Source organism: Heterocephalus glaber, unplaced genomic scaffold (genome assembly GCF_053883595.1).
Source record: "Heterocephalus glaber isolate CG9 unplaced genomic scaffold, H.glaber_assembly_v1.0 deba00001547, whole genome shotgun sequence".
In the NCBI taxonomy this organism is placed as follows: Eukaryota; Metazoa; Chordata; class Mammalia; order Rodentia; family Bathyergidae; genus Heterocephalus; species Heterocephalus glaber.
The window spans coordinates 16,294,640-16,314,957 of record NW_028258340.1 but is presented as its reverse complement, the minus strand read 5'-3'; the positions used below and the strand labels follow the sequence as shown (position 1 = coordinate 16,314,957).

Genomic DNA, 20,318 nt, shown 5'->3' with positions numbered 1-20,318 from the left:
GGCTGGGTTCAATCCCCAGCGCAAAATAATTCAAAAGAAATCTAGATTATTTTTCACATATGCACTAGGTATTGTGATTAAGAATTATTAGAATCGGAAAGGAAAACAAAACCTCAAACTTGGTATGTGTAATAGGAAATAACACAAAGACAAATTAAAACAAATGACAAAGAATTGTTTAAACATATATTTAGGACCAGATAAACATGCTATTCTGACGTGGTTAAATCTACAAAGCATGTAATCTTTCTGGGACTCTTGTGAAATGCAGAGTGAAAGAACCATTTTAGACAGTTGGAACAGGGAGTGTTAAGGAACTGAATTGAGTAAACATGATTTTGCATAATTGTGCCTAAGAAGGAATGGGAGAAGAGCCTGAAGGGAAGTAGGGCTAGCACTTGACAAACTCTTCCTGTGTGGTTGTGGAACAAGATGTGAATGACTTGAACTAGAGTGGGGGTTCTGAATATAAAATATGAGTGATTCTGTGATATATTCCCAAAGTATGAACAGTAAGGCAACATGAAGGGTTGAAATTTTGCAGTGATGGGGATTGGAGAATCGAGGCTAATTAGTAGGTGTTGCTTTGAGCATTTGAGTGAGCTGATGACTTTTTGATAGAGAGAAAACTGGTAGAGGTTAACTGTATGAGGATCTTTGTTTAAATGATCATTTGCTTGTGAAACATAAGATAGTCAAACAGAATATTGCATAATTATTTCATCACATTTTATATTCAGATATAGTTTACATTAAAATTACATGTAAAACAACCTTTTGAGTAAATAAATTGGTGGATTATTGTATTACATGCAGTTCCACTACTTCATTTTATCAATGTTTAAAGCTATAAATTACCAGTTTAAAGTAATTTAAAAGATGTATTTATTATTACAAAGATTCCTAATCCAAACCTTTGATGTCAATGCAGATATGGTTGAAACATGGCGGGGGGGGAGACGTATGGTGAACTCATCCATGTGTTTAGAGGCAAATTAAATTATTTTTTAAATGGTCTCAACCATTAAAGAGCAGAAGGCTAATAAAACAACTGTCTCTACTAAATTGTTTTCTGAGTTTTATAAGTAGATGTCCTCCCTTATATATTTTATTGGAAATATATGTTACCTTTATAGAGAAGCAGCTTTTCTATAGCTCTCAAAAAGGTTAAGAACCTGAAGTGTATTATAGGCCAATTTTTCTTGTAAATGTTGACTTAAAGTAGTTTAAAGAGCTTTTTCTAGTGTTGGGGTGATTAACTGTACTAGATTTAACTTTTGAAAATGCAATGCTCAAACCTGTTGGGGGGGCTGTGCACATATATGGATTTATAATGATTTCACACAAGTTGGCTCATGTGTCAGTCCCAATGAATGACTAAACATGAGATAAAAAGCCTCAGCTTTTCATTACTCCAATATGACCTGTCACTAAAAGACTTATGTCAGGTTGACATACAGACTGACAAATCCTAGCCAAATGGATTCCAATTAAACCAACCCACTTGTAGTATGAATACCACAAATGGTGAAGCTATCATCATTTGCATATTTAAATGAATTTTTGTAATCTTGAAGTTATACTCTGAAAGCAATAATTTTACTGCCATTTTAAAAAGTGTTTTTCTTTATTTTTCCTTAGTTATTTTTGGAATTATCTCTAGAGAAAGAGGTTTTATCAGCTGTGTGAGTGAAGGATATTTTCACAAGCTGAAATTAAATCCCAGATAAAAAGGCACAATGATAGTAATTGGGATCAAGTTAAGAGAGGGAGACAAAAAAAAGGAAAACAAAAATAAGTAAAAGATCACAGCAAGGACCCCCTCTGCGAACACGTGGACAACACTTTGGTGGAATCTGTGTTTTGTCATACAAAAGTCTGTAAGTAATGAACAGAAAATGAAATGGAAAAAGGAATGGAGAGAATGATGAGAGAGTAAGAAAGAGAGTGAGAGAGGGAAGGTGGAGGACAAAGAGAGAGATTGGGGGGGAGAAATAAGCACTATAGCAAGAAAGAACTGTACATACTGCAGATAAGGCAAGTTCTTTAATCCTGAGGAGAATGCTTTTTGGCCAGTCTTATGTGACATCTATTCTACTTTTATTTTATCTAGTGAATAAACCATTTCTAATTAACAACAGGACCGTTAGCAATAAGCAATGCCCCAGTAATTGAAGATCTGATCAGCAGGCTTAGTCATGTCTTAAGAAAGAAAATGCCAGAGGTATGAGGTTTTAGCCTTTAAAAAGGCATATTTTATGGAAACAATTGTTCTGTTCTGTCACTTTTACCTTAGCTGTGCTATATGTCCATGTGATAAGCTTTTAAAGATTGCTGGTGTCAGGGCGCCACCTCAGACAAATGAAATACTCAGAATATCAGCTCTAACCCCAACATTTCCATAAAGCTCTTTCAGGTAATTTTATTGGACAGGGCTGTTAGAAATAAGATGGACTTGGAGAAGATATAAGCCTGAATTTGATTCAAGTTTAACGTGATTCCAGCTCAGTTATCCATTGAGCATGTTTTCTGGGTTTTAATAAAGCTCGCCAAGCCTCTCAGTTTTTCCATTTGTAAAATCAAGATAAACTGCCCTGGAATTTTTGTGTTCAAGAAAGAGGATAAAATATGTATTACCTAGAACATGGTCTCCTTATTTAAATTTTAGCTCTTTTTTATGAAAAAGAATTTTGTAAATTTGAGTTTTATCTACTCTTGATACGTTAGATAAAAATCTTTTCCGAGGAAAAGTGTTCTTCATTTTGAGGCAAATATTTATTCAGCAAAACTGAAGTAATATATCACAAGAGTGATATTGCAGGACATCTGATATTTTCTAAAAAGTAAAAACGAGTCTCAGTCACCCTCTGTAATTTTAATAAACCACCAAAATCTCAATCACTTAGTAGCTGTAATATTTTTCTAATCTGTCAAACTGATATTGCATGACCTATTAACCTCACAAGTTTGTCAGAAAATGATAAATCTAAGACTATAACTTATTATTTTAATTATCATAAGTCAATTTCTAAAATTATTGGTCTCCTGAAAACATTAAGTCCTATTGCTATGAATATTAAATTGCCTTGTTATAAGAATTAAATGGCATCAACCAAAACTCCAGGTCTTTATTATTTTTTAAGTATTATTTTAAACGAATACCTTTTTATCTTCTATTTCATTTCTTAGCTTTAAATTGCCCGTGCATTATTATACAGATTATATAACTGAAAAATGTATGTATAGATTCATTTATAGTTTCTATGATATCTCATATAATTGTTTATCAGACAAGGTTAATTCCATTTTGAAGACCATGAAATGAATACAATATTCCAAATATCAGCAAAATATGCCTTACTTTTGAACATTATGATTGATTTAATTAAAACCATTTCAGAATTTTAAAACTATTTATCACATTTTATTATCATTTTCTATTATTATTTAAATATTCAAAATGGTTTTGCCTAAAGAATACCTTTCTGTGATTAAAAAAACCCTAGATATGAAGTATAGAACACCTTAATAGCTTAAACTTTTTACTATTTTATGTATTCCTTTATAGATCAGTTTTATGAAAATCAATTACGAAAGACCAAAGTTTTTATTTTCTGATATAATTTCCTCAGTAGTCTTATGAACTCCTTGATGATGTAACTGGGCACATCATTCACAAAATATTTATTACATATCATTCAACATTAGAAATGCTGGCTGCAATGTAATAGTTTATTGATATTCTAAAATGTATTAAAATCATTCCTTGTGATCATATAGACTTAGCACATTATTTTTTTCCACTTTAAAAAAAGTTGTAAAAAATTCTCAATAATAATTCAGAAGAAATTCCCATTTATATAGGCAAGAATTGTATTCAAATGTTCTAAACAAATTTTTATAGAACCTCATCTAATCATCTCTCCTAGATGGGATAAACTGGCTAATTTTCAGGAAGTCAAACTGTAGCAAATCATAAAAGAATGTGAAAGGCTAGTAAAAAATACAAAATTAAAGTATAAAGTTTGAATTGAGGCCATGCAGACACACAGATATATTTTGTGTTTTGTAGGTTCCCTCGTTGTCTAAAGTGGCTGAAGTTGGAAGACTTACATCCATTTATTTCAGTCACTCATACAGCTAAAATGGATAAGCAGGACAAAAATAGCTTCAAAATAATTTCAGTCACTTTAGTAGTGATTTGTTCAAATTGTCCTGAAAATATTGTTTTCTATTCCATTTGAACTGAAAATAATATAGAAGAAAAGACATCAAAAATAGACATGAGATGTGTATTTTTCTATTTCTGTTTCTTTTTCCTTTCTTGTCTCTCTTCTTTTCTCTTCTGCCCCTTCCCTACCCGGGAAATATGAGTAAACATATCTATTTCTTTTTAATTCTGTTGTGGCAAGCAATTTAGAGTTCCTCATTAGAAAACAGGAGATTGTTACATTAATATCTTAATGTTAATATAGTCATCAGTATCACCATATTGATATAATATACCTATATTCATTTTTATACTAATATTTTAATATTGTCTTGTTCGTATATTTTACTCAAGTAGACTGGTTTTATTTATTTATTTTGCTATATGTTTCTCTCATGTACAAAATACTACTACATTTTCTTTTAAATATTTATTTTTTTATGGTAGCAATGATTGATCTAGGGATGCCCCCAAATACGATGGTACACCTTTCTTTAACTTGAATGTATTAAAATAAAAGTGGGTAATCACAGCTTAAATGCCATCTTTATGGCTCTGCATAAGTGAAGTGTCAAAAATAAAGTTCAAGATAAAATTAAAACTGTCAAGGACATTATAATAACCGCCTTTGCCCCAATGATATGCAGGATAGAAATATTAATCACATTTCTCTCAATTTCCACAGTAGTCATCAATTTTTTAAAGCCTCATTATATGTCCATGCTAGTCTCTTTTACAACCAATGCTAATTGAAGTATATATTTAAATTGTTTGACACAGTATTTTCTGAATGTTTGTCCTAAATATATAGCAAATGAGATGGTAACACTAAATTTACTAATGTACCCTTTTCCTTTGACAAAGAAAAACTGTCATCTCTAATTTGTTCACTTCAACTGTGATTGATTAAAGATCACAATTAAAGAAATATCTTCATCATTATATTTAACACTATTAAATGATATAATTTGGTTTAAATAATCAAATTTTAATGTTTCTCTAAAAAGGAAACCCTAGAAAATGTTATCACCTGCTGATACAATAGGATCATTATTTTGAAACTACTCTATCTGTATAAGGAGATGATACTTCCTATTTTCCATAGCAGAATAACTAGGCAAGAATTGTTTGGAGAAATTCAGAGTTTTGGTTTAGGTAATAGCTAGCAATATCTGTAATGACTCTGCCAGAGATAATTATATAAATCAATCATACAAAATGGTAAAAAGCAATATATATTATCTGTAGGTTACTTTGTCATCAAAAAAGGAAATGGCCATTTTTATTCACATATGTAATGTTAACATTTTAATATATGGAAAAAAGAACATTTTGGATAGCAGACAATTTGGCTCCAACAAGTCTGTTTTTTGGTATATATTATCCCATTCAAAATACTATACACATGAAAATAGGTAAGGGCGGAGGGGGTGAAGGGTGCACAGGTAATGGGTAAAAATAAGAACCAAGATATATCATGTACAGGTACAAACACCAATGATAAATGTAAACGAATTGTATACCTAAAATGTACCAATAAAATTAATTTTAAAAAAATACTATACACAGGAAGAATGTCAATAGATTCCACCTTCATTATATTTCCCCAAAATGAGGTATTCTACAGTTGTTCTATAAAAATCAATCTGAATTATATCAAATGAATGTTCATGTTCATAAATTTCTGGTTATTTTAATCAATAGCAATCATTCTGAGTTCTTGTAGTGTAACCTTTTCAGTTTTAACTTTCATAAACTACTTAATATTTCTTGTCATTATGTTATCAAAATATGGTGATTGCAACAAAGATGGATAAAAATAAAAATGGTCCATTCTCATATCAAACTCAAAACAAGGAACTTTGAAGACATTCTTCTCTTTTATAGCAAATGTTATTAATTTTTCCTTGAATGTTGTTAAAGATTAAAAACCTACATGCATGCAAAGTTAAGCCTGAAACCATTCGCTTCAGTGGCTAAACTTTCCAATAGACATAGCTAATTCTTGGAAGATAAGCCTCTAAAAACAACTCAGAGTGATGCAGGGATTAGCCAAGCAGAAAATAGAATCCATGTCACCATCCTCATGAAGTCAAAATGAAGTAGATTAAAACCACACTCTAATTGGTTTGTAAATGTCATCTTGAGGATACAAAAATTCCTCCTAAGTCCTTGTGTTCTTTTGTTATTGTTGTTGTTGTTGTTGTTAGAAAATTTTAACTGCCATCATTCATTTTTCATTCTAAAGTTACTCTGGTAAATAGGTAAGGACATTTCCATATCAGATTGAATATTACAAATGGAAATGGCTTTCTGCAGTAATGTGCAAAAGTCATCTTAAACAAGCATAGTGTTTTAGCCCTGAATTTTTTTATTCTTTTACAGAGAGCATCTTCACTTTGTTGTTCACAAGGAAAAGCTGACAAAGCACTCTCTTAATGTAGAGACTTGTCTGTGGATTCGTAAACAAACCAATTTATTTGAAAGTTAAGGAAGCAGACAACGTATACGTAACATACAGTGCATGTACAATGTGTAGCTTATAGAGAAATCATGATATGAAGTGAATTGTCTGATTCACAATAGGACATATTTCCAAGGACATAAACCTTTTATATGTGTGAGAATAAAGATGGATAAATTATTAAATCATTTTACCTTCAATATACTGATTTTTGCATATGTTAACATTTAAACACACTAGAAACAGCTCCTGCAATTGCTTATGCTAATGCCCACTACTACTTATTTTAAAAGGCAATTCCACTTAAAATAAAACCTCAGGTCTCAAAACACCAGTTAATGCCAAATAAAGCATCCCAAAATCTATGTAAGCAACATATGAAAACCTCCACTGTTTCAATGACTTTTTAATTTATAAATCAAACCAATCAATAAAACATGCTCAAAATTCTGAAAATATTTTTTAGCAGATATTAGCTTCTATCTGCCAATAATATAAATATTCCCAAACATAAAACACAATGTTCCATTAACTTCCTAAGGGACATATAGATATGAAATGAAAATTGCTTTGAAGAATAGCTGACATGGTGATGCATAAGGTAAAGAGCCGATACTTGTTTAAATGAAAAAATGAAATTTTCAATGGCAATTACTAAACAGGGCACGAAAGCGGTCCATGGATCTCCCTTGTTAGAGACACTGAAGACGGTTTTAAACATGTGATGCTAAGAGATGGTATCTTGTCTTCTGTGAATAATAAATCAAGGAATAAAAAGCTCTATAATATATTTACCTTGCAAAAATTGGGGATATCATTATTTGAAAAATACTGCACAATAAATTTTCATGTACATTTGGATATTGTCCTAACAGGCTAGCAGAAAATGACAGATATCTAAAAATATAACATAGGATTTATACTGGATCTTTAGCTTATTGACAGTCATAATAAACTTTAATAAAACATTTTAGGAGACATAATGCTTTTTAAATCGGAATGGAATCCATAATTAGAAAAGATTTTAGATCTAATATTTTATTGGAAAAATGAAACTGTAACCACTGCTTGTTTGTCTCTTAATCAACCCATATTGTACATCATATTTGGTTGACTTTGAATTGCTCAAATTCGAGATTTTTCAATAGTTTTTTTTACTAAAGCCTATACAATGTACATTTCATCATACACTCTCTATGTAGATGTGTATGTAGAGTTAGGTATATCAGGTTTTTATATTATAAAAGATATAATTCATGTAATCCATTTTTATTTATATATTCATCAATCTACTTTTGGAGTATGATGTGTATATCCATCTAAGGTATCACTTACTATTCTGTTGATTCAAAAGGGGGCAGAGATTTCCAAATCCATATTGTTGTCTATTTACTTTTTAGAGTTAGTTATTAGGGATTTATTCTAGTGCTTTCTGCATGCTAGACAAATATTCTCTCAGTTGACCACAGCCCCAGCCTAAAAAAATCTATTTGAAACCTACTTTTACTGTTCTATGAGAGTATAGGGCATAGGAGGATACCCAAAACCCCCCCTCGGATAATGGGAACTGATCAACACATGTGAATTTAATGGAAAACAAAAGCATTAGCAGGCTTATCCTTCAAATCCATAGATTAAAGATCTTATCCTCAGTTTTTGGACTCCATATTTTCATTACAGCTATATTCTACCCCATTGAAGTAAGAGAAAAACACGTAAATCAGCAACCAGAGTCAATAGGGAGGTAGAGTACACCTATGCTGCAAAATGAGGACATACTATTAATACAATTTCTCCCATGGAGCTACAAAATGAGGAAGAAGGCATGTTGATTATTTGCTAAAACAGTCAAAAGGAGTTAAAGGAGTTAGTTCTCAGCCTTGCATTATCCAATGGAGGAGAAATATTTCTAATGAACTTAACTCCACAAACTCACATTTGTCTTGTTATACTATAATTTCCCAAGTATATTTGCTTATTAAGAGCAAGAACACATAGTTCTCAACTTATGATGGGGTTAAATCAGAACAAATCCATCAGAAGTTTAAAATAATGGTACTGAAATAATGATACTGTGGCTGAGGGTATATCTCAATGACAGAATGTTTACCTAGCATGTATAATGCTCTGGGCTTGAGCCCCAACATCACAAAAAATGTATTTTCTACTCCTCACCAATCAAACATCCTACACAGTACATCATAGAACATGGGCTGTTTCCCTTCATGATGGTGTGGCTAACCAGGAGCGACGGCTCACTAGTTATTATTACAAGAGAGGATCAGACAATATGTCAGTAACCCAGGAGAAAGGTCACAATTAAAAATTCAGATTATAGTGTCTATAGAACACATGTTGTTTTTGCACCATTTTAAAGTTGAAACAATATATGTAGAACCGTCAGAGGTTGGGGATGATCTGCATATTGGTCAATCAGATATGAGTATTCTCCTTCTTATGGTAAATATCTGATATAAAATAACTGAATTTTCATTCTGATTATACATCATTTTTTGAGATCATTTATAGTTAATTCCTCCCTTTCCCAACAGATCTTCTAGATGACTTGATGCAGTCAGGTTAGTGGGTTTGCAGCACTAAAGACTAGACTCTGGTTGATGATAAGTTCACCCTCAAAAGACTATCTTCTAAGTCATTTCTCAGCTTTTTGTAATAGATCCTAACACCAGCACTTAAGGATCTCTTGTTTTGGAATTGATTCAATATTCCAAAGACTACTTAATAACAGGCTTTTATTATATCACAGTTTCTACCCAAATATCAGCTTCTGTTATATTTCAGATATCAGTTCCACTAACTTTTTCTCAAACATCTCCTTTTAGAGTGTGGGAATCCTCAGCAAAGTGAGAACAGATTGCAATTTCATAGAAGTTGGTGTACCAAAAAGTTTCTCATAGGTTAGAAGAAAAGAGGTGAAGATGCCATTTTTCATCTAATCCACATGTCTAGAAGATAGAACTATTTAGCACCAGAGTGATAAGAATAACAGTTAAATAATAGTAATGTAATACAAATATAAATATAGTGCTGCCTGTCAACTGAAGAAGCAGAAAATGAGTAAGAATTAAATGGAGGACCTCCCTAGAGTGACAAATTATAACAGAAGTAATGTCAGGAATAGATTTCCTGATTTAAATAGTAAGCCACGTTGCCTTTTATAGAGTATATGAATGAAATTGGCAGGAGTAGCTAATTAATTATAGCTGGTTGATCTATGAAATCTCTTGGTAGAATAAGCAAAACATTAACATTTTATAATTATTTGGAGTCATTGTACTCAAAATGCAGTTAAGCTCCATCCATAAAGCACATTCTAAAGGCTTTTGTTTGGTTTGGTTTTTGCATAAAATTTTGTACTTCAGAATTAGGTTTTCATAGTTTAAGAATTAAAATGAAATGGGGACAATTTATGATATAAGAAGATAAAATATATTAAGCATACTTAGAATATAGGAAAACATAAGGTACACATTTTTCTATTTTGTGTTTAGCGTATGTTAATATGAGTTCTCAGACAAAATAACAAACTATGCACAAAATAATAGTAACGCAGAAATATACCAACCTTCAGGATCGAGTAGATTCTCTACGCCTAACTGACATTTGGCAATGTTGAATGCATGTTCAAGTCTTTGTGTGGCTGACTGCTGGCAAACCACACTATTCCAATCAAACAGATCTGGCCTGAAATAAATACACACACACAGACAAATAGAAATATAAATCAATCTGGAATTTTCCATGAGATACACTTCTATTCTGAATTCTGGTTGATAACCAAAGTCCATAGTGCTTTAAGTATTATACATTTTCCTCCAAAACTTTTCTTATTTAAACAAATTGCAAATATAATTGAGAATAATTAAGACATTGTACAACTTAAAGATGTTTAATTTTATTTATCAGCTGTACATAAGTAAACCTGGAAAAGTACAAAATGCCAAAAAAATAAAGAATTGGTTATATTTTATCCAACAATAAAAATGAGTTAATTTCATCCAATCTCATAGATTTGAATACCAGCATTTACAGGTAACCCAGTTTTAAAAACCTATACTATATTTCTCCCCTGACCTCCAGACTAGATTCAACTGCACACTCAATAGCTTCACTTAATCAGAAGTTTCAAGTGTCCAGAACTTCTGCAATTCACCCCATCACATTCCACCAAATCCACTTATTTCACTTAAAATTTCCCCTTCCTGAATAATTAACAAGTTCAAATTTGTAGTTGTCAGAGGATAACCCTTGTAGTCATCTTTCCTGTCTCTTTCTTTCTCATGTATTTGAAACTACACCCAGAATGTGAGCACTTCTCACTATTGCCGTCATGCTAGTCCAAACTACCATTGCACAATAGGAATTGTAACACTAGCTTTATAACTGCTCCTCATTCTCCCACTTTTGTCCTTGTTAATCTATTCTCTGCAGAGCTTCCAGGATGATCTGCTGAAATATTTCATCCTATTCTTATGCTAAAATCCCTACTACAGTGGAAGTAAAAATCAGACATTGAACTGTGATTTACAAGGCTCAATGTGGTCTGGCTCCCCAGACTATACCTATCTGATTTTATTTCTTGCCTCATTCCTCTTATTCCACAAACATGCTAGATAGATTCCTGAATTTGCTGTTCTTTCTGCCTGAAACTTTTTTTCTCCAGGCATTAACACACTCACCCTTCCACTTCTTTTTGGTATTTACTCAAAAATCACATCCATGATGTGAATTCTGCTAAAATTTCAGGCTGCAAATCAATCTTACCAAATTCATTTCTTTCCTCTTGACTACTTCATTTTATTCTGATTAATACTTACTGTCATTTACCAAATGATATGAATTAACCGATTGTATTTCTTTGTCTTAGGCATGAGAATAGAAATATAGACGTTTTAAAAAATAATTTAATTGGTACATTTTAGGATGACGATATAATGACATTCATCATTGGAAATTTGCACCTTTACATAATCCATCTTGGTTCTTATTGTTTCCCCATTCCCCTGCCCTCCCTTAACCCCTCCATCCCTCCCTATTTACAAAGATTTTGTTTCCATTTTTTCATTTTCTCAGAGAATAGAAATATAGACTTTTGGCCACATTTGTTCACTACCAGAAACTCTGCTTGACATATAGTAGGGGCTCAGTAAATATTTGTCAACTTCATGAGAACATAGATGAACATATACCATATAAAACAGCATTCTACTTGATAATACAGAAAACAGAAGGCACTGTAAGAGGCAGTTGTTATACTATGTTAATTAAAAATTCAGTGAGGAGGAAAATAGATATACCATAATAAGCTGTGAAAAATTACCTATAATTAGATACAAGGTATTCTAAAGTCTGAAGAGGTCATGAAAGTTGTTTGAGTCTTAAAAGTTGACTTGGGTTTGGATTAAGAAAAGCATTTGAGAAGAAAATTCAAAGTTGTGTGAATGTTGCAGAATCAAAGGAAAGAGCAGAAAATTGTTAATCAAATCCTAATCAAAGGCCTGACTCAACTAGGAGATCCTGAGTATCAAGTGGTGAGAGACTGTAAGAAAAGGGGACTGGGATGAGTATGAATAAGACATAGGCTGTTAAAATCATGAGTTATCCTGACAACATTGATCATTAGTAAAATGATTCTCCATTGTCTTTGGATCACAGACATCTTTGAGAAGCTGATGAGAGAGGTATGTAACTTCTACTCAGACAAATACCTATCCGTATTGCAAATAGAATTAAATATACTGCTAGGGTATATGGATCTGTTCATGGACTCCTGCCTAAGAACTCAGGTTTGCAAAATTTTTTCTCATTTTGTAGGTCTTCTTTTCACCCTGTTCATTGTTTCCTCTGCTGTGCAGAAGCTTTTAAAATTCAGTATAATCCCATTTGTTGATTCTTATGCAATTGGGTATCATAATCTTGTGATATGATTTCTTGTCTAATTGGGGTTCTGCTCAGAAAATTCTTGCCTCTGCCTATGTTTTCACCAAGAGTTTCACCAAGATTTTTTGCAGCAGATTTAGTATTCCTGCATTTATATCTAGGTATTTGATTCATTTTGATCTGATTTTAGTATGGTGTGAGATATTTGGATCTAGATTCATTATTTCGTATATGTTTAACCAGTTTTCCCTGGCCTGTTTGTTAGAGAGGGTGTCTCTCTCCAGTATATGTTATTGGCCCATTTGTTAAAACTCAGGCGACTGAAGGTGAATGTAGTTATTTGTACACCCTCTACTCTTTTTCATTGGTCAAAATGTCTGCTTTTGTGCCAGTTAAGTGCTGTTTTTATTACTATAGTTTTGTAGTGTAACTTGAAATTGGGGATTGTAATGCTTTCTCTTTTGTTCTTGTTGCTCAGAATTGCTTTGGCTATTCTGGGGCTCTTCTGGAACCATTTAAATTTAAGAACTATTTTTCCAGTTTTGTGAAAAAAAATGCTGTTGGTATTTTGATTCAAATTGCATTAAATCTATATATCATTTTGGCAATATGGCCATTTTGATGACATTGTTTCTGCCAAGAACAGAGGATATCTTTCCATTTTCTAATGTCCTCTTCATCTCTTTTAAAGAGCACTATAGTTTTCATTTTATATTTGTTCACTTCTTTAGTTAGGCTAATTCCTAAGTATTTAACTTTTTTAAAGCTATGGTGAATGGGATTGTTTTCCTAATTTCTTTCTCAGTGGGTTCATTGTTGGTGTACAGAAATGCTATTGAATATTTGTGTTGATTTTTTATCCTTCCACTTTAGTTGTATTTGTTTATTATCTCTAAGAAACTTCTGCTGTATATTTTTTAATGTAAAATTAAAAGACTGTGTCATCTGAAAATAAGGATAGTTTAACTTCTTTCCTATTTAAATCCTTCTCTTTTCTTTCTCTTGCCTGATGGCACTGGCTACAGTTGTGAGTATTTCACTGAACAGGAGGGGTAAGAGAGGACACCTTTGTCTTGCTCCTAATATCTACAAAATATAAAGAACTCAAAAAAATAGCCTGCACTATAAATAAAAGATGCAATAAAAATGGAATATTAATGTAAATAGACACTTCTCCAAAGCTGAGGAATGGCATGAAAAATGTTCACCATTTTTAGCCATTAGAAGAATGCAAATCTAAACAACACTGAGATTCCATCCTACTCCAGTAAGAATGGCTATGGGTGTCAACTGCTCATAAAACAATATATACTGGTGAAGTTGTGGGGAAAAGAATACTTCTAGATTACTGGTAGGAATGTAAACTAGTATAACCACTATGAAAATCAGTATGGACAAAGCTCAAAATTAAAAATATAAATTTCGTTTCACCTAGCTACACTGCTTCAGACTATTTTCTCAAAATAGTTAAAATCATATTACACTAATACATACATTTCCATATTTATAGTAATGTAATCCACAATAGCTAAATTATGGAAGTGTCCTATTTTCTTATCAACAGATGAATGAACAAAGAAAACATGGTATATATTCAAAATGGAGCACTACTCAGCCATAAACAAGGATTAATTTGAGTCATTTGTAAGAAAATGGATATATCTTAAGACAATATTGTTAAGTGATGTAAATCAGACACAGAAGGTTGATTATCACAAGGTTTCTCTAAGATAACAAACTCACAATATAAATAATGAGCAAAATAAAAGACAGGTGATAGGAACCCGGGAAGTAAACTTTATGGAAATGGTGAAGTGAGCTAGGGAAGGAAGTGGAGAAAAGAGTGAGGTTGGACGAGTAAAAATGAGAAAAAAAAAATAACTCAGGCTATGCAAGTGAAGAAGCTCAAGGTTGGACTAGCTACTTTTAAAACTCACAATTCAAAAGGAAAGTACAAATTTTTTCTCACTTGTTTTTTACTTCCTCTCTTCTTTTTAAATTGCTCCTACCCTAATTAATATACACAAATTTTGTACACTCACGGGCTATCTAATCCAATCTAACCCCTTATATTTACTGAAAATTATGCCAAACAGTTAAATTCTTTTGGGATCTAAAAGATTTATAAAATTGGAAAATACCCATAGTAATGGAAAGAATCAAAGAAATGAAAATTATATTTTTTACTATTTAGGGGAGTTTTAACTTCATTATATGCAACATATGTACCATTTTATTTCCCTATCTCTAGGCAACGAGAGTGGAAAAGAATATATGTGAAAATGAATGGAAACCATTTTCTAACTTGCAGTGAAATAAACAAGGTTAAATGAATATGATGAGAAATACATAGAAATGCTTCCTCATCCTAATCTTCCCCCTCCCCTTTTCCCTTCCCTTCCCTTGGCCCCTAACAAACTGAATATGCAGTTACCTGAGTCTAATAATTTGTTTGACGTGTGGACTTCTCATTTACTTTTTCCAGTTTTTATTTTTATCAGTACACATTAGCAGTACATAATGATTACACTCCTCCTGGGGAGTTGGTACATGTGCATACCACGTCTGCATTCTTGTCTTTCATCCCCACCCTGTCCCTCTATCTCTTGGTCCCCTTCCCTTTTGCCAAAGATCTAGCTCCTGTTTTCTTATTATCTATCTTTTATGTTGCTCTTTATTATATTTTGGGTTTCTCATGTAAGAGAAACTGTAATATTTAAGCTTGGTATCTTCCCGAAAGAATTAAAAACAACATACCAATATGATCTAAGCACACCCATTTTTATAGCAGCACACTTTGCAGTAGCTAAATCTTGAAAACAGTCCAGATACCCATAAACAGGAAAATGGATAAAAAATATGGTTTTTACATACAATGGAGTACTACTCAGCCATAAAGAAATATAAATATGAGGCATTTTTAGGTAAATGGATGCACCTTAAGACCATATCTTTAAGTGAAATATAATCAGACACAAAAGTTTAAATATCTCATTGTTTCTCTTATGTGAGAAACCCAAAGTGTAAAAAAGAAGCAAAATGGAGGACATCAAGAAGTAGAAAAAATATGTTCAAATGGGAAAGGGAACAAGGGAGAGAGGAGGAAGGAAAGTAAAGTAAAAGGGAATAAAAAGGAGAATGGAAGGAAAAAATGGAAACAAAGCTTTTATAAATGGGGAGGAAAAAAGGGTTGAAGGCAGGGGAGAGGAATGGGAAAAGTAAGAATTAAGATATCTTATGTACAGATACAAATTCCTCATGATGGATGTGATCATTGTGTATGGTAAGAAGGTACTGGTAAAATTAAAAAGAAAAAAAAAATTGTCAATCCATCTATCGATGTATGCTATGCTGAGTATCAAACCCAGGGCCTCAGACACACTAGGCAATAGCACTAAGTGCATACATGGGGTTGTTTCCTTCTTTTTTTGTGGTACTGTGGATTGAATCTATGTTCTCTGTGCTGACCTACACCCCCAGCTCTTTTCTTTTTGGATAGGATGGCTAAGCTGTCCAGGCAGGCCTTGAAATTTCTATCTTTCTTCCTTATCTTCCCCAACTATGAGGATTACAGGCTTCTCTCACCACATCTTGGAATATATCTCTGATTTTCAAATGCACAAAAATTACAAAAATATCCAACTATAGAGGAAAGCCATGTAGCTTTGAGTGCTAATCTAGACCTGAACTCCAAACAGAACATGTTGCCAAGGTTCACCTGATTTTAAATGAAGCTGATTTTATAACTTAGGCAATTCAAACCTTGAATCTACCAGGTATTAGCCAAATGGTCTTAAGAAAATTATATAATTCTCTGTGCCTCAGTTTCCTAAGCTGTACTATTGAGATAAAGATGATATCTATGTCAAGAACTAGTTGGGATAATTTATTTAAAATGATGCCTACAAAATAGTAATTATTTGTGAATACTAGCTTTTATTACTATGTTCTAAGGTCACCTATATATAATAGTAATATGTTTGCAATTTACAGACCCAAGCCAAAATCAGTTATCTTTAAAGAACAGATATAAAGAGCAAAACCATTGCTAATATTTATGCAAGAATAATCTAATAAGATGAGAGGTGGAGAAAAGGGAAGAATGTAAGGATAAGTGTGATGTTTTCCTCATTCCTAATATCAGATAGTCAAAAGTACTTTTTGAACTGGATGGAAACTTTTTTTCAAAAGAGCTACTTCAATATCATTTAAAGGAAAAAAATAGGAAAAATTATTACAATTTAAGTAATTAAATTGGAAAACGGATGGGGATGAGAGGTAATACATATAGACTTCATGTTTAGAAACAAATGTATGTAGTGTCAAAATTCATTTTAGCAAGAAATAAAAGTATGTAATACATATTATTATACCCACCAGAAAAAAAGTAGAGATACCTGACAGTGGCAAATCTAAGGACAAGAATGTGAGGGAGCAGAATGGGGGTCCTAAAGCATCTTTGGTTTCTTTTTTCCTATACTCACATCTCTAAGGTCTGCTTTTTAAAAAAGTGTATTTACTGTGGCAATAAAATAATTAATTAGGAAGATAATTTGATCTCAATTTTAAAATTATCACAACTTTTTCTGCATATTTCTTAACCAGTTATCATTGGGTTTTCCTACAAAAATAGGTTCTGGCTTCCTTTCAAATGCAAAACTTTCTTTTTTTAAAAAATTAATTTTATTGGTACATTTTTTGGTACATTTTAGGTATACAGTTCGTCTACATTTATTAGTGGGTGTTTGTACCTGTACATGATGTATCTTGGTTCTTATTCAAATGCAAAACTTTCAGTTAAGGCCCTTTGCCCATCTCCATGCTTTATATTAAACATGTCCCCTTGTTGTATACAGCTTAGTCACTCAAATATCAAAATCCGGACAGCTCATGACATTCCTAAGCATATCAATGACCATCACCTTGGAACACAAAGTTCAGCCATTTCTTTCTTTAGATAAACAATATGAACAGCTGTCAGAGACAGTCAGATGAGTAATGAAAGAACCTCAAACAACTGTGGAGAACCTCTTGAAAAGTAACTATGTAATGTATAAAGCGACAGTTACTGATGATTCATCAGTACAAAAGAGGAGAAAATATAAATGAAGATATTTTAAGAAAAAAGGGTGGGTCAGGGACAGGGCAGCCTGGATATGTTTACTGTATTACCTGCAAATATATTCAGTAAGCATAAAACAGAATATTAACAAATGTAGTGTGTTCACATGCTTGCAGGATTCAAGTCTTCCACTTGAAGAGAAAATGTTAAGGAGCCAACAAGGACCACATAACTCGATCCTCAATATGTTTGTTCATCTGCAAATGTGTACATGAAGAGCAAGATCAATATTTTCTGAGGCCCTTCCTGTGAAACATGTGGCTGCATAAATGAGTCCTGACTTGTGACGCGGAATGAACATTTCCATTCCTCACTTGACTATATTGAAGTTGTGGAAACATTTCCTTCTGTCCCGAAAAACAATTTGAAATCACTGCTTAAACTGCTGATTGGATGTGAGTCTGCCTCCTTTCTTTAGGAAATCAGGTCGTTGAGTCATTCACCCAGAATCCCTGGCTGGGCATGGTTAATTAAACCTAGCTGGAGTAGGACTCCAAACAAGGATGCTTATGTAGATTGTGTTTGCCCTTGTTTTAAATTTTACCATGATAAAAATTTTGCACTTCGAGAGGTTTTTAGGAGAAAGATTGGCAAAGGAAATGGTAGCTGCTAAAATTTTTTTTAAAATTTAAATAAAAATGAGAAAAGATAACCAGCTCTGAATATCTGGGAAGGTGCTCTCCAGTGGCATTTTCAACTCTGTTAATTAAGCAATGCATTTGACTTGAGCTGGGCAAATGAGATAAGGTAATGATAACACTAAAGTAGATAACCCTTAGAACAAATAGAGTAATTATATATTATTATTATATATATAGTATAATATATAATAAATAGATGTATATTTCCAACTTTTTTGGTTTTCCTTGAGCTCTTATTTCATTTTTTAAATTCATTATACAAAAAAGCAAGCAACTGTTTTGTCATCTTAAGAAATATAATGTCTTATGGAATGTAGTTAAAAATACTTGGTTCTTCATGGAGAGACACAGTATAACTCTCCTTTGCTTTATAGCACTTGTTTTGCTGTTCCAGAGCAATTACTTCTTTAGCTATTCTGAGCACTGAGTCATACAACTCATTTTGTTTTGGTCTTTGCCTTGGTTGCTAAGATGCTCAGAGCCTATTTTCACCCTGAAACAGAATAAAATATACAGGGACTAATAGTAATTGCTATCTAAGTTCATATATCATAAAATAACTATTTCTCTTTATTAATTTTTATCAAAAGATGGTAATTGATTTTACTACTACTAGCATGAAACTTGGAACCATTTTTTTAGGATCATATAAATATTTTGTTTGTACAAAGAGACTATTCTCATTCTCAATAAAAATTACAATAAAACCTAGATGTTCTAGAGTCTCAATCTCAAATATTTTGATCATCTCTCTCCACCACAACTGATTTCATGCTCCAATACAATGAACATTCAACAACTAAATGATGCATCATATAAAAAGTGGGAGAATTACTTTTAGTAAGTCCATTCCAATGGATGGTTAATCAACATGGTCAACATATGTAACATGTGGCATATTAGGAAATGCTTTGGAAGGATAATATTGGTGTATAAATGAATACTTACAACATTATCTAACATCTCAGTAGCATCCTTACCTATGACTGTGGATGAGAGCATTCAAGGCCAGGCCATCAGACCAGCAGGTGGTGAAGTTGAGGACATTAACTTGTGGATAATTACGAGTTGATTGTCGGACCCAGCTCAAGAGAATCTTTTCACTGTTGGTTTGCTGCAATCCAGCCATGATATTTTTCATTACATTTTTGACCTACATGTGTAAAGAAATTTTTGTAAGAAACACATTCCTGAAGAACTCTACAAACTTTAATGTGAATATCCTTAGTTTTCAGTGATAAATCATGACAACTCTAGACACAATTTGTAATGAGATGTAATAGATTTTACCAAAATAGAATCCGTTCTAATTGGTTAGGAATTTATTCAAACAGGTTAGAGCATATCTCATATGAGTCATTAAATATAGTCATTATTACTCCTGAATTTGGCTATGTTGAAGTATAAATTTACTGTTTTAAGAATTGCTCATGTTCTAGTTTTCAATGGCTAGGCTATAGAAGAGAAGGCACAGAACATTAGACTTACCATCAATCAATAACTTAAGATCAATCAGTGAATTTTTATATAGGGAGAATAGCGCAATTGCTAAGAAAATACTTCTTTAAAACCTGAGGCTCAGATATGGTCTTTGCTCTTAATTGTGTTAAGTGGGCAACTTAATCATTTTAGGTCTCAGTTATCTACACAAACAAAAATAGTGAAAAAATTAAAAATATTATAAAAATTAAAGAAAAAACAGGTTTGTACTATAACTTAAAATAATGCCAGTTATGCTTATTGACTAAATAAAGAAAGGAATACAGAAGTTTTTGCCTGTTTAACTTTTTAGTTCAAGAAAAATTTAATACAATAAAAAAAGAAATATTTATACCTAAGAGCTATAGATATATAGGCTTGGCTTTATTTCCATTAATTGGTTTCAGTACATTTGATTCTTTCCTAGGTTTTGTGTATGAGCAAATGCTATTCAGCAGGTCACTGTATTTCAAAGTTTCATTCCTCTGAGTAATCTGATAC

The 20,318-nt window shown here is 32.3% G+C and overlaps 1 protein-coding gene across 10 annotated transcripts in view; it reads right to left on the bottom strand.

The window, feature by feature from the left end:
* The window catches only part of Dmd (dystrophin), a 2,486,572-nt gene that overhangs the window by 1,650,090 nt on the left and 816,164 nt on the right, over window positions 1-20,318 (bottom strand). For all 10 annotated transcript variants that reach the window (XM_004850043.4, XM_087189971.1, XM_087189973.1 and 7 more), the window contains 2 exons: window positions 19,319-19,491; window positions 10,261-10,379 (listed from right to left, as the gene is read on the bottom strand). In XM_004850043.4, the coding sequence (XP_004850100.2) occupies window positions 10,261-10,379; window positions 19,319-19,491 (292 nt within the window). The remainder of the gene's footprint in view (window positions 1-10,260; window positions 10,380-19,318; window positions 19,492-20,318) is intronic.